Source organism: Adiantum capillus-veneris, chromosome 16, assembly GCF_014529385.1.
Source record: "Adiantum capillus-veneris isolate H3 chromosome 16, ASM1452938v2, whole genome shotgun sequence".
Lineage (NCBI taxonomy): Eukaryota > Viridiplantae > Streptophyta > Polypodiopsida > Polypodiales > Pteridaceae > Adiantum > Adiantum capillus-veneris.
Genome location: NC_140946.1, coordinates 104900993 through 104916194, shown reverse-complemented (window position 1 = coordinate 104916194; position 15202 = coordinate 104900993). Strand labels below are relative to the sequence as shown.

The window sequence follows — 15202 nt, the reverse complement described above, 5'->3', positions numbered from 1 at the left end:
TAGATCTGAAGGACATGTTTATGGCAGTATAGAAGAGCTTTCTGATGTGTATACCTCTTCAGAGGGGATGCCAGATGAGCCTTTACTGTTCTATAATGTATTGCTAAGTGCAGATGAGGAAGCAGAGGATGATATGGATGAGTATGAAGATTGCTCGGATCATGCTGATTGTGAACAGATTGTAGACATGGATTTTACATCTATGCTTGTACATGGGCTGCATGAGGAGATAACTCCTACAATTTTGATTAATGTTGAGACTTCCAAGGGTGATTTTCCCGAGGATGCTATGGATAAAGATCTACATGATAAAGCTGTTTTTCATGATCAAGCTGAAATCCCAATAGATGAAAATTCATCTAATGATACAGTTCGAGAGACTCCCAAGGTTTTTCGTGATGGCTATGAAGCTAGAGGGGGTGATGATGCTAAATCATCCTTGATACTGCATAAAATGTGCAGGGTTTTTCATTTGCTTGGACAATGTGCCAGATTTGGCTGGATTTGGATGCTATTCCTATTGATGCTTATGTCAGTGATGTCTTGGCTGCCAGTAAAAGGGAGTTAGATTTCTTTAATGCTTTCTGGTACCGAGCTTAAGTTGCCAACAGTTTACGGGATGTGGGTGATGCACTATGCTTCAGGTGAAGCTCTAGTATATTCAGGAGCCCATCAATGCTATGTGATCTCGATGGTGTTTGATCCAGGAGATTCTAAGGATATTCATAAGCAGATTCAATATGGATGGATATTGATCAGTATGCATAGTAATTGCGTGCTATTTGAACCAGGGGTAGCATATCTGCACCAGAAATGCTTGATGTTGATTGATACAGGAAATGTATGCTCATGTGGATATTATGATGCCCCAATGTGTGGGCAATTCCTTATTACCCCATTTGATCCTGGGGTTACTAAAGTGCAAGTTGCATATGCAGAGGATACCAAATGCCTGATGTAGCAGGCTGCATGATGCAAGGTTTTGTTTTCTAGATTATGTTAAGTCAGAAGAGTGTTTGGTTATGCGTTCAATAAGATTACATGGTTGGCTTCCAACTGACTTCTTTGGACAATTGATGAAGTATCTTCACATCTTTTGAGTTGGTTCTGCTACCAGAACTTGAGGTAAAGGACTTGACGGCCATTCCTTGTGCAGACAGAGTAAGGCATACTTGAGCTTGACAGGGTTCCTTAAAGAGAGCTTAATGGTCAAGCCGTGTGCATCATTAACTAGAGCACTTGAGTCTAGCGGGGTTCACTAAACAGGTTTTTCATAATTGAATGCTTTGAAGATACAACAGATACAGTTCAGAGATTTTTGATGGCCAGCTACCTAATGATTAAGCTAGAAAATTGATGATAGGGTATAAGCCTTATTTCGCTTTTCATAATGTGAGTCTGATGATGGAAAGAGCTTAAGGTACCTAAAGCAGATGTAGATTAAAGTGCAGTTGGCACAGATCGGAGGCTGTGCAGGTTCAGAGGGGGTGGATGTCGTGCAGCTCCGCTGCCATGAAGGAAAAAAGAGCAGAGAAATGAAAGATAAGCTTCTTTAAAGCCTACACCTTTAGTGAGCAATGATCAAGGCTTGTTAACAGACCAAGTTTAATGATTAATGTATGCCAGATGCAGCTTAAAAGGGCCAACAGATACCTCAATGATGCCAAAAATGAGTATGCTTGCAGTGACCATAGATGAGAGATTATGATCTAGAACTGTAGCGCTTGAAGTGCTCTACCGGCCTGTCTTTACGGCTCGTTGATTGGAGCTACGGTGAAGAAGTGATGGCAGTTTGAAGTTTGAGTTAATACAGATCCGTACCCGATTGGGCAACTGCAGTTGAGGGGACAGAAATGAAATAAATACATGGGCCTAAAGTGCTCGCTTTGTGGAGCACATTGGTCTTTTCAGATCGGTGATCGGATTTATGGTTGCCAAGTTATTGGCCGTTAAAGATTTATCGGGGGCCGATTTTGTACCAATCTAGTCCGCTCGACCGGAATGCCATCTAGGAGTTTTTGGCTCTCGACCGGGTTTTGGAATGCAATGATTGCGGGGAAATACCAACATGGTTGCAGCTTGCTGGAGAAAAATGAGCTGCTAGGCAGTGCTTGGCCGATGTGTATACTAAATGTGGTGCCGTTATGAAAGCACAAAAGGTTCCTGATGAGCTCTTTGTCTGAATGTCGTCACCTAGAGCGTGTTGATTGCGGAATTTGTTCAAGTACTGCTGAGAAAATCTTGTGCTTGGAAATGCTTTGCCGACATGCACACCAAGTGTGGCCACCCAAGGGCTAAGGGCTAAGGCCGCCCAAAGGCCACCAAAGGGAGGCCGACCGCCCAACCTTCACCCTAAAGGATGGCTACCCCATAAAATTAAACCTTTTAATGGCCACCCTAAGTAAAAGAGGGTGTGAACAAAAGAAAAGAGGAAGTCATGGCGAGCAGATGACGGGCAGGGGCGCAGCCTGAGAGGGAGGACTCGCACCGAGTGCCATGAGCATCGGTTGAGCGTGGCAAAGAAGGGAAGAAGGCCCAACATCTCAGGGCGCCGCCATTCGGCCCCAGTCTTGCCAAAGTTCATGCTGGTCAGTTTCGGACCTGCCACATCATCAAGACTGCTCCCACGCCACGTCAGTCACGGTGCCGTGACTACGTAGTGGGGCAATTTTTTTTAGAGACTTTTTTTAGGGCTATCAACGAAGGGCATAAGGGGAGGAGATAACGGGGAGAAGAAAAGCGAAGGAAGGAAGGGAGCTTGGAGGAAGACGAAAGGAAAAGCTCGCTTTCCTCTCTCTCGTCCTCGGCTAATGGAGGCAAATCTCTCTCTCCTCTCTCTCGTCCTCGGCTAACGGAAGGTGGGGATTACGAGCTTCTTTCGCTTGTGGAGGCAAGGAAGCTAGATTGAGAAGGAGTTTGGTCAAGGCGAGAGGAAGCTTGAGAGTTTACAAACAAGGAGGGAAAGCTTGGTAGAGAGAGGTTACCCTCTCTCCTTCTTGCCTTACTGCTCCCTTATCTTGCTACTTAACCCTAGACTCCCTGAATGCTTGCCGAGCTCCGACATCTGCTCTTGTCGAATTTCCTTTCCGTTATTAAGCTAAGTTGAGGTCGAGGACGAGAGACTTCGTTCTTGCTTCCCGTAATCCTCACAACCCTTCTTACTGGTCTCCCCTGAGCCTTCTTGTTTGTTCCGGCTCCTTGGTTCCCATGCTTCAAGATCCTTCTTCTCGACCTTGCTTGACTACCTTGACACCCTCCTTCTCAAGCTAGCTTCCTCGCCTCCCTTAGCAACGACTCGAGCTTCTCTTCTTACTTCGTCCCTCTCACCATCGCCCTTGCCGTAACTCCTTGCTCTACGTTGGGTAGGTGCATTATAGGAAATTGAGAGTAGTGAGCTTAATGGTGGTAAGTCTGATTTACTGGGTGACACTAATGTTTTTTTTAATTTGTTCATTTTTTGCTTTTCTTAGAGAGAGCACACATACGTGATCGAGTTCTCATTGCTCTGTGTCAATGGCCTCATTGAAGAATAGTGTGAGAGGCGCGGCCAATAGCGCGAGTGAAGAAGTCCCCTCCGTTAAGAAGAGGGGGCGTCCCCGAATGACCGCAGAGGAGAGGTCCGCAAAGGAGTCGAAGACGCCAAAAAAGCTAACGGAGGCGAGTGTCACAATCTCCATGCGAGGGGAGGACATAGATACACGGCTCCTTCCACTCGTGGACGAATTCCTACAGAAGGAAACATTAGCGAGGATGTGCGTCATGGAAAGAGGAGGCAATGTGTTCCATCTACATTTTCAGATGGTGGTTCGTATGTTGTCATCGTCTCTTATTGCCATCAACAAGAAGTTGAAGTCATACTTGGGTTGGGACAAGGAAGGGCCACTAGGTGCAAACATCCTGTGCAAAGCTCTTAAGCAGAAGAATATGCATACCTTCCAGGGGATGGTAGGGTATTGCATGAAGGACGAAGGGGAGGCACACTTTCAAAAGCTAACTCACAATGTCATTGTTGACGACATCAACAAGGGTGTAGAGTTGTACACCCTCTACGGTGTAGACGACCTCAAGACAGTGTATGTCACCGAACAATATTTTTGACCATGCCGCAATGTACTGGAAGTTCAAAATGCGGCACCCTCTAGGGAACAATTTCATGTCCACCTTGCACATCATGGTGCGGACCTGAAAATACTACCCTTCATTGTCATGGATCATTCCTTACCAAGGTCGAGGAATGTACCTGAAGAAGATCAGAGCAATGTGGCACTGCATGGCTTTTCCTTTTGACCGTGACTTACTAGGACATAGTGAGCATTTTTGTGATCGATGACTTGTATGCCAATGCACAACCAAGAATCGATTGGTTTAGGTCCCGATGGGATGCTATAGAAAGATTAGCATCAAATTATTTTATTACGTTTCCCATGCATTCATTGCTTTAGGTACTTGTCACTGTGTGTGAATAGCAAGGAGCTTACCGATATGACCGTGTTTCAAGCGACCAACATAGATGCTCCAAAAGCCAATGCTATCATCATTGATGACAGTGACGATGATGACGAGGGCCCACAGATAGGCGATGACTTCATGGCTCTCGTGCATCGTACACAGGCAATGCTTGTTGCATCTTGAAGGTTTTCAATTCATGACTATTGCTTTTTCTTGAAGCTTAGATTTTTGGCATTGAAATCTAACTTGTTGGGTTCTTTCTTGTTTATGTAGATCATAATGGAGGAGCCCCCGTTTGAATGATGTGGAGGCCACTGACATGCAGGACACATTGGAGGGAGTGGAGGAAGGCCTGGTTGAAAGATTACAGGGAATCCTGCTGCAGATTTGGACTGAGGTCCATGGCCATGATAATGGCACCCTTAAGTCCTTCATGAAAGAGTCTGTAGAGTCAATAAAAAATGTAGTTCAAAACTGTCAAATAAATGTAGCGGATATCTAGGTAGCTCAACTAGAGGAGAAAATTTTGTCATCACGCAAAGAGGTTTCATCTTTAAAAGTGCAACTGTATAAACTAAATGCACTTGTGATAAGACTCAGCAATGTAATCTGATGTTTTTGTTCTTGAATTTATAAGGTGAGCTTGGGTGGCAGCGCCATTGACTGAAGCTCGTAGAGAGAGATATTGTGGGTGAGGGTGGGTAGCTGACATGCACAGAGCGAGGGCTGCAAGTCACTGCCAGAAAGAAGGAGAGTAGCATGAGGCATATCCAGATTTTGTTGGAAATACGATGGGGTCGCCTGCAATATGGGAATGGACAGGCTTCTTCTGTGAACATTAGATGAGATGGCCCATGTTGTGCAAGGGAGCAAGGCACCCTTGGGAGCGGTGCAAAAGTAGTAATAAAAAATAATGAAATAAATGAATCAAAAAAATATACCTTTGGTTTATCTTCACTTGGAATTGGTTTCCTACATAGACTCATCTCCACACAGTCAGAGACCTCTTGAGCTTGCTGCTAAAAACTATTCTTTCTCCTTCTATCTCACAGGCAACAAGGGATAAATAGCTCTAGTCATTTTCATCCTTCTTCTTCTCATATCCATGACGATCTCTGTAGTTGTAGCGATTCCAAGAGCAATCACCAAGCTCTGATACCGCTACAACGCAAGCAAAAGTTATAGCAGCCTTCATGATACTTAATAATAATATACTCTATGAATTAATAACAGATGATAAGTGTGACTAACTCTAAACTCAATGAGATGCAAACACGACACAATGATACACACACAAAGAGATAGAGAGAGAGAGAGAGAGAGAGAAGAGAGGGAGAGGGATACGGAGAATCAACACGATCATTGGGTGCAATCTCCTTCCATGCAAGAGAGCATTTTCCTTTTGCACATATTCTATTTGTAGGTAGAGTCAATGCTCAAAATTAATTACATCAATTCACACTTGAGCATAAAGTTAATCATTGCTCATAAAAGTTCACTCTAATAATGAGCTATCTACATATCAACTTATGAATTTAATAAACCATAAAACACTAGGGGTTGCTACAAAGTCCAGCAGTGGTAGCTTTATTCATACACATACCAATTACGGGATTTTTTAACACAACACATGACAAGCGATTATATTTCCACAATTCAACTTAACATTACATTGCTCATAAAATATACCAAGATCCATAAACTTTTTAAATTGATTACAATAACGCCCTTTTTGGTCTTGCTCCCCTGCTTGTAGTGCTCACAGCCCTTGGCATTCATTCCTCCTCCCGTCACCCATCCCACCAATTTTTTTATGTAGGCTTCTTGCAAGCGGCCCATACGACCGATCCTTCTTTTTTTGTGCGCCCCCAATCCTCTTCCCAACCCCTTTTCCACCACGACTTGGCAAAAACTCAATGTAATGACTTGGGTCTTGTGGCATGCTCATATCCATCTAACCATCCTCTATATAGGCCATAGCCCTAGAGATTGCTAGATTGCATGCATGCCTGACACATGGCAAAACCCTTATCTTGGGGACACTTCCACTTTGATTGTTACCATATACATGTGGTAGTGATGTGTGTGAACACACTTAGGACCACCGAGGCACTTTTTCCCTCACTAAGAGGTTTTTCCCCCCGTGCATTGTATATACATCCATCACTCTGGGGCTATCTTATCTTTTCCATTGCACACTAAGTAACATACTCTCTGTTGTGTGCCTTAAGCTTCCTTCATCTTTTCCAAGATATGTGTGTTTTCCTGCAACCCTAATTTCAACAATTAGTATCAGCGCAGGTTGCATCCTCCCAGGCTTAGTCGCTAGCAGCTCCAGCATACGCCTGCCCACTTTCTTCAATTTATGTGAGCTTTGGTGAGAGTCAAGCAGGTAAAAAAATACTTTGGGGAGAGCTCGTAGAGACTGGTCAGCTCAAAATTTTCATTTCGATTCATTTCGGCCTCCGTTTCCACTACAAGCAGTACTACACATGCTATTTTGTTATTTTGTGTAGAATTTCTGGCAATGTTGTTTTATGCATAGCAGGTCCTTTTACAGTCTTCTAAGGTTTGTGACGTGTTGTTCTTGCTTTGTTTCTCCTCTTTTCAGGCAGCTTTCACATTAGGTGCAGGCATTCACCATGGCTAACAACAACACAAATGTGTTCAAGATATTTGTTGATGAGGACAGAGTCAATGGAGACAATTACCCTATGTGGGCTTACATGATGCAACATGTCCTTGTGTCAAAGGGCATTTGGAACATTGTGCACGGCATTGATGTACGTCCTGGTTCTATGGATATAGGCGATGTTGAGGATGTTGCAAGTTTTGCTGCAAAGATTGTTGCTATTAGAATTGTTTTGCCTACGGCTGAGTAAGCTCATTGGGATGTAAGAGATGCATAGGCTCATGCATTGATCACATTGTCTGTGAAGAACACTATTACTCCTCACATTCATTCCACAAAATCTGCAAAATAGACTTGTGATATTCTAGTTGGTCTTTATGCAAGTCGCAATGAGGCAAAATTTGCATTGCTGCGTAAAGAGCTAGAGTCGAAGATTATGCATGAGGAAGATGAAATGGACACTTTCCTTGCTGGTGTCAAGGATATAAATGAGCAACTTATTTTTGCAGGCAAAATCATTTTTGATAGTTCCCTTGTCAAAATTGTTCTTGATGCTTTTCCAAATTCTTACGAGACTTTTGCTAGTACTTGGAGACTTATGACTCAAGGAAATCCTGAAGTTGTCAAGTTTGATGCATTATGCACATTGCTATTGCAAGAGTCACCTTCCAGAAAAAACAGGGCTAAACAGTGTGCAGCAGAACATGCCTTTATTGTTGCTCAAAGAAAAAGTGGTAATAGTAATGCAGCCACTTCTCATGGTTCTCTACAAGTGGAAAATCTTCTGCTCCTAATGCTTCTGTTGGTAGAACTTTGTCTACGAATTCACGTGATAAGGGCAAAAAGAAGATGCGTTGCCATCATTGTAAAGCTAATGATCACTTGATCAAGCAGTGCCCAAAATTGAAGGCAAAAGAGGCTAAGAAGAACAAGGTTGGATCAACTACATGGTCCAATACAAGTGCAGCTATTGTAGAGTCTTCTGTGAAAGGAGATTTTGATGCTAATGTAGATGCAAACTAGGATTTTAGTGCAAAGTCTACTTATGAGATTCACATGCGTGGTTATTTGACAGTGGTGCTACAAAGCACATTACCTCACATCATGATTTGTTTACCTCTCTTAAGTCTATCCCTCATGGGAATAATGTCACTTGTGCTTACTACTGCAAATGGCAGTTCTTTCACACTTCTTGATGCATTGTATGTACCTGGGATCAAGAAGGATCTTTTGTCTGTATCTGCACTTGCTAGACTTGGACATGTAGTCAAATTTGTGGATGATAGATGTACAGTACACAATCTTAGTTTCGATGATGAAATTGTTGCATCTGACATTTTATGTCATGGGCTGTATAAGCTCACTTTGTATGAGAAGTGTGGGCAAAAATTTGCAAATGCAACTGTGACTCTAGGGCTATTTCAGATGCAAAACTTTGGCATGCATGTTTTGGACATCTGAATTTTGCCTGTTTGATGCATTTGCAAAAATCTGATATGGTTGCTTCTTTGCCACCTCTTGAAGCACCTATCGAACGTGTTTGTGAAGGTTGTATTTTGGGTAAGATGCAACGTTCAAAGTTTCCGAAGATGGTTCAGTTAGGGCTACACGCAGGTTGTAGCTTGTGCATAGCGATATTTATGGACCCATGCAAACTCCATCCTTGGGCAATTACCTTTACTTCGTGACTTTCAATGATGATTTCTCTAGTCATGCATGCGTATATCCGCTCAAAGCTAAGTCCGAAGTGTTTATGTGCTTCAAACAATTTACGGCTATGGCTGAAAATGTCTCGAAATGTATTATGGGCACCCTCCGTTCAGTTTGGCTACCCTCACAACCCTTGTCTCAACCATCGCCCACAGTGCCTAGGCCCGCATTCGCATGCTCAAGTCTCCCTGCCCGCCCGTAGCTTTACCTTGGTCCTATGTACTAGCCATCATCCCCTCCTCAGAAGCCATAGCCATAGCTCTCTCTCTCTCTCTCTCTCTCTCTCTCCACCCAATAGATTCTACCCTAGTTTGCTTGCTCACTCTGTGAAAGAAAATTGTAATGTCCACCTGAGTTATCTTGCGTAATTCCACCGACTATCAATTCAAGGGCCCTAGAGGGAAAAGGAGGGGTGGTAGAGGGCTGGCTGGGCAGAGAGAGAGAGAGAGAGAGAGAGAGAGAGAGAGAGAGAGAGAGAGACGCCATGCGGTTAATTGAGGGAAAGAAAGAGAGAGACAGAGAGACGCCATGCTCCTTTTCTGTTTTCCAAAAGGTGAAATAGAGATAGAGAGAGAATCTTGATAGATTCTTCTCTCAATTTCTTTTTCAAGATGGGTATCACCTACCTGGCCCGAATCCACCTAAGAAAAGGTTGCTTGCCCCCTCCCGACTCCTCACTGCTCGCGGCCACCCCGCCATTCATCACCTGCTCCCACACTGCATCCATCGCTCTCTCCCACATTGCCCATCAATACCTGCTCATGCGCTTTGGGGGACGGAGAAATGAAATGAAATGATATATTAGCGTCTTCAAAAGGCCAAAATGACCTATGAGACCATCAGATACAAAGTGGTGAATCTAAGACATTGGATACAAAGTGGTGAATCTAATACAATGTCTGAACTACAAGTACAAAAAGTACTGAAAGTAAAAATGGAAACTGAAAATGAAGTGTGAAATGTGAAATCTGAAAATGTAGAATAGGCCCTCAATGACAATTTGGGTGTCGTGCTAGAATGCCTCTGATCCTGTGCTGGAGAGAGAGAGAGAGAGAGAGAGAGAAGCATCTCCACAGGCATCTGCGCTTTTCTCTCTTTTTTTTGCCGTACCCCTTAAGGATTCCTTAACGCCCATGAATGAATAAAGAGAGAAGGGTGCAGGAGAGGCAACGAGAGAATGACTTTATGCTGATTGGAGTAAGGCATCTAGAAACTTTGGCTCATAAACTATGACATTAAAGCATTATTTATTCACATGCCACGACTATCACTGGCATGATGAGAAGAAACCTGCTGGTGAAGAGTAGACATTAAGCGTAAACCGTACCCAATATTATGAAATCCTACTAGATCCAAGGAGAAGCCTTGACACTAAGTTACAGCGTACATTTATTAAGGGGAGGGGGGGGGGGGGGGGGATCGACGGCGAGATGTGAAGGGCGGAATCTCGAGGCGAACTAAACCTGGCCAACACAAAAATCGAGACAGCATGGAAACTCCACCACCCCCCTCGTGACCCGGATTTGAACCTTCGTGCATCGGCTTTTATGCCACACAGGTTGACCACCTCACCTACTGCACGTTGTGTAACCCCCCACAGTTTTATGAGGCTATATTGTGAGTTAACATAGGCTGTCCAAGTTTTTGAGGTTAAATTCATGTCCGGGTTTAGTTTTTGAATAGCTTGTGCGGTTGCAATCACCTTGACTTTCGTGCGTGGACTTCCCCATCATGGATCCCTTTACCCCCCTTTAATAAATGCGGGTGTTACTTACTGTTGTGCGTGTGTGTGTGTGTGTGTGTGTGTGTGTGTGTGTGTGTGAGAGAGAGAGAGAGAGAGAGGGTGTTACTTAGTGATGTGTGTGTGTGTGTGTGTGTGTGTGTGTGTGTGACAGAGAGAGAGAACGATAACATATTGACCATCTCTAAGCTAAAAATTGGAGTCCTTGAACTGCGGCAACCAAGATGTGAGTAGAAGGACTATGTTTCAGCACTAGAGAAGATAAGCAAGTAGTGCTTCAAGAGACGAGAGCTCTCTTATGGCATCAACAAGACATTGCTAAGTATCCACATTAGTCTTTAATTAACTTTATGTATAGATTTGTATCCATGGCCTATACATGCTTAATACTAGAGGAATAACCTCATGTACTTGTGGTTCCATTCATCCCCTTTACAAAAGTCCGTCTCAAATGATTAATTTCATTGGCCATTAAGGTGATTTTCCCCAAGAAAAAAAGACCTTTCTGCACTTTGGTGTAAAACAATATCAATATTACTTAGAACTCTACCCTAACCTAGGTTACAAAAGAATTGTTATATCTCAATGCAATCTTAGATGAATGATGACAAATGATCAACATTGTTTACTTCAGCTAGATCTCATGCATATTGTGCATGGATAAAACACTCATGTAGAGGGCTAAATGTATCATTTGGCATCAATCCGAAATGATTTTGAGATATGAATCAGATATGTCTATATGCTAATCAAAAATCCCCTTCAACAAGTACATATCTCAATACGATGATCGCGCGACGTTGTTAAGCCTTTTCCTTTTGCTAATGGGTTTAAGAATAGCATTTTCAACTCTTGCAGTTTTTGAGAAGTGATTAGCGTTTGTGAAAGCATTGTTCGTAGAAAATGATGACCCCAAATGTTCTATAGCTTGAAGTACTGAGCCTACAACTTTTCTATGATCTGGTCTATATTATGTATTACTGAGTTTTGAGCTTCACTGAAATCCAGTCCCGAGATCCACCATCATTGAGTACCAATCGAGCAACTCCATAAGAATCCTGCCCTAGGCTCATCATACCGGAAGTCCTTGTGCTGAAGCACATTGAATAACCGAGGAGGGATGTGGCTCTACGCAAGATGCTGATATGGGCACAATTATATTGTTAGTGAGAGATTGTTGAAAACAGATGTGCTTGTCATTCAAAGTTGCGATTGTGCAAACAAGGATGAACATAGTTGTAACTTCTTTTCATGTAAGTTCATAAATGTCATCAATGTCTATAAATACACGTGCATCTGGCACTGTGAAGCAGCATTTTTGTAAGCTGCATTAGTAATACTCACTGTCCAATCGAATGAATAAATGAATGAAAAATGCGACATATGTAGCAGTGAATATCACCACAAAAATTGGCCCACCACCCCCCCAAAGGCACCCTTTCTACATAGCAGTCTTGCAGTCTTGAGATAGCTCGATTCGATCTGTTCTAGCTAGACTTGAGTGTGGGTGTGAATCTAAAGGGGGACTGATCTGGTCATCTTTGATCTCTTCTTCAGCACTCAAATGTGAAGAACTTGAGATCATTTCATCATCTTTTGCACTGCGACACATGACAGAGATAAGAAAACAGCTCATGCTCCTGGCAAGTGACAAGTATTTGAGATCAGCTTAAAGTAAAATGCACGACTTTTCCAAAACAGGCCAGTAGTTTGATATTCGCATACCATCCTAGGCGTTGTTCAATTGTCTGGTTTCTTGCTTGACTGCCTTTCTTTTTCAGCTTTCTTCATACGCTCTCGAAACACTTGCCATTCATAGTTGCACCGCTGCCTCACCTATAACAAAGAAAATTTTCAGAAAGAAACTCGAGCTTCAAGCAAAGAGCTTTCATGATAAAAGCGATATGAGGTGCCACATTGGCAAAAGCATGAGATGAAAGTTCTTTGCACGTCCTTCTAGTATCAAATGTCATGGAGTCATAATCTTACCCCTTCCCATGGAGCCCTGCCATTTAATGACTCTCCCTATGCCAAAAGCAAGACAGAAATGAAGAACAATAAGAAATGCATTCACTATGTATAGAGATTCAAAGTGAAACCAGTTCGGTAGAATTACCTGGTTGCCAAGGGAGGGAACAACTTTATGCACAATCCACTGTGCATCAACAACTCCTATTTTTTCATGAGGTGGCTGTAGGAACACAGGAGAAATTCTAATTTCAAAGGAGTAATAATTTCAAAAAGAAAATCTGTTATTTTGGTTATACAACAACACTGACCTGAACGCATCTGCCTAGTGCCAAGTCCAGACCCCAGCCGTGCACAAGGTCATTCTGTGCAACAATCCGCCATATTTTAATATCAAGATGCTTAATTAAAGCACAAAAAATCATTATGCAAAGGGCACCGTTTGACATGCCTGGATCATGTGCCAAACACACCTCCAAGCTGATTTTGAAAACACTGGTGCCATTATCTCCACAAATCTGCCATAAAGAAAGATAACTTACAACCAACCACAAACCTCCAGATTGTGACAGAAGAATAACAATGCTAACCCAGCACAAGGTGGTTCAAGTGGATCATGACACCATCCTGGTCTCTCCTCTGTAAACCTGAACAAATGTTTGATTACATGGTTTTTCCTGTTTTCCAATCGTGATCATGAGCATATGACTGGGAATGTATCAAATGCATACTTATGGATTTCTGAGTTCCCCCTTCGCTTTGTCATTTCCCAAGTAAGACCATTATTGGGCTCTAGGCCTGGCTGAGATATCTCGAGCCCATGCTTCTTTACTAAGCGTATATACCTGGACACAAGGTCATAACAGCAAGTAAATTCGTATTCAAGATATGTGACGTTATAAAGTTTAAAGAAAAGATACTGTCAAGCGAAAACTTACTCCTCAGCATTAAAATGTTCGACACCCAAGTCTTCATCCCAGATAAAAATGTACTCAAAAGGTGCAACGATGTCTGGGTGCAAAAATCTCTTTGCAAACCACCTTTCAGAAAATATAGCAGAGTGTCATTTTTGGCATCACAAAAGAAGGAAACAACAGTCTCCTCATTATCAGGAAATGTTACTCGACTTTAGACAGGAGGGTGAATAAAAATTCATATTCAGTACGCCCTGGTTATACAAGACATGTATACTACTAATGGCCAAGCAACATTCATTGTCAAGATTCATGTGTGTAATTGTGAAGCATGTCTGTCTAGGGTCAATGAAGGAAAAGAGTATCATTTTCAGCATCACAAAAAAAGGAATATTCAAGAAAGCCTCCTTAATTTCAGAAAAATGCTACCACAACTAACCAGCAAATGTTGTATGTGGCTACATTGAGTTACTCGACTATAAAAGCCAATACCCCCAAGGACTAGTAGTTTCAATAGTATCTAGTTTCATCAAGTATTCCCACTACAACTATGTAAAAAGAGATTCCTAAAACACTTTTGTTAAAATTAGGTGAAAGTTACACATGACAAGGACATGTACCCCTTTTAGACAAAAGGGACGCTTGAAACTCAAATTGTCATTATGCTCAAGAAGCTCTTAATACTGAGAGAAAAGAAGGATAATAGCGAGTTTACAAAGTTTAAGAGTCTTGTCTCCTACAAACCATTAAATCAACAAGAATGATATCACCGTCCTGACAATGACGTGATATTTTCTTAATGTCACTAATATTGTTAGAGCATAGGGAGACCCAGCTCAAAGGCAAACGAGAAATATTTGTAGTATGAATTGCATGAACACAACTACTAGTCATAGTAGCATAAGAGAATAGAGGCTTGCTTGCAGCCTTGCTCACAGGCAGGTATTGGTTGTAGAGGGAAGAGGGCCGAGATATGCATTGACGCGACTTGTTAGACAGGGCTGCCCACTTGCCCCTTGTTCTTGCGGAGGCTTTGAGCAGTTATCTCATGGCTCAGGACATTGGGCTCAAAGGGTTATACATGCCTCTGCACGAGGAGTTCTTGAATGCAAAGTTTGTTGATGACAGTGCATTGTATTTGGATGGCCAAGAGGCTAATCTGCAGAGAGGCCAGCAGGAGCCTTTTGTATGGCTTCAGGTGCACTAATCAATTGGAGCAAGACAATTGCATTCTGAATTGGCAAAACACACACCCCCTCTGTCACAAACTACTGACATGTCAACCACTGAAGACCAAGAGAGTTACGCCTCCCTCAGCCTAACCTTGGCCAGCCTCCAGATTCTGGCCAAGGGGCCTAAACCCTAGCAGAAGCAGAAGAAGAAGAAGAAGAAGGATTTACAGAAACCTCTCTTGAAACCTGCCTGTCCTGCTGCACGTACGCCCTTTCTCTCTGCCCATCTACTCAACTGCCGATCGACGATGGATGCGTACAACCGTGCCAATGTGTGTCCAATCATGATAGTGCGGTAGTTCCCAGGTTCCATAGGGTCCCCTGACTTGAAGATAGGTACGATAGTGAACAAACTCCAACTATCCGGTAGGCCCTCGCACATGGCACAGTTCAACATCACTGCTAGAAGATCTGCAAGTAGATCTCTGGCATGTATAAAATGCTCCGCTACGGGCCATCGTGATCATATGCTCTCTTGGTCATCATGATGTCAATGGAATTTTTTACCATCTCAGCAGTAAAGAAAGCACGTGTGTGGGCATGACTTTGGTGGATC

General features: G+C 42.8%; 1 protein-coding gene across 3 annotated transcripts in view; it reads right to left on the bottom strand.

Moving 5' to 3' along the window:
• Positions 1-11759: 11759 nt before the first annotated feature.
• LOC147439572 (uncharacterized) overlaps positions 11760-15202 on the bottom strand; it is a 63975-nt gene continuing 60532 nt past the window's right edge. The window contains exons 7-16 of one of the 3 annotated variants that reach the window (XM_086485382.1): positions 13439-13540; positions 13232-13345; positions 13091-13147; positions 12952-13018; positions 12812-12865; positions 12649-12723; positions 12522-12557; positions 12358-12368; positions 12258-12296; positions 11760-12133 (exon numbers count right to left, since the gene is read on the bottom strand). In XM_086485382.1, the coding sequence (XP_086341508.1) occupies positions 11974-12133; positions 12258-12296; positions 12358-12368; positions 12522-12557; positions 12649-12723; positions 12812-12865; positions 12952-13018; positions 13091-13147; positions 13232-13345; positions 13439-13540 (715 nt within the window). In that variant the 3' untranslated portion in view covers positions 11760-11973. Of the gene's footprint in view, positions 12173-12257; positions 12369-12521; positions 12558-12648; positions 12724-12811; positions 12866-12951; positions 13019-13090; positions 13148-13231; positions 13346-13438; positions 13541-15202 lie in introns of all 3 variants that reach the window. The other 2 variants (XM_086485380.1, XM_086485381.1) reach the window with 2 other exon arrangements.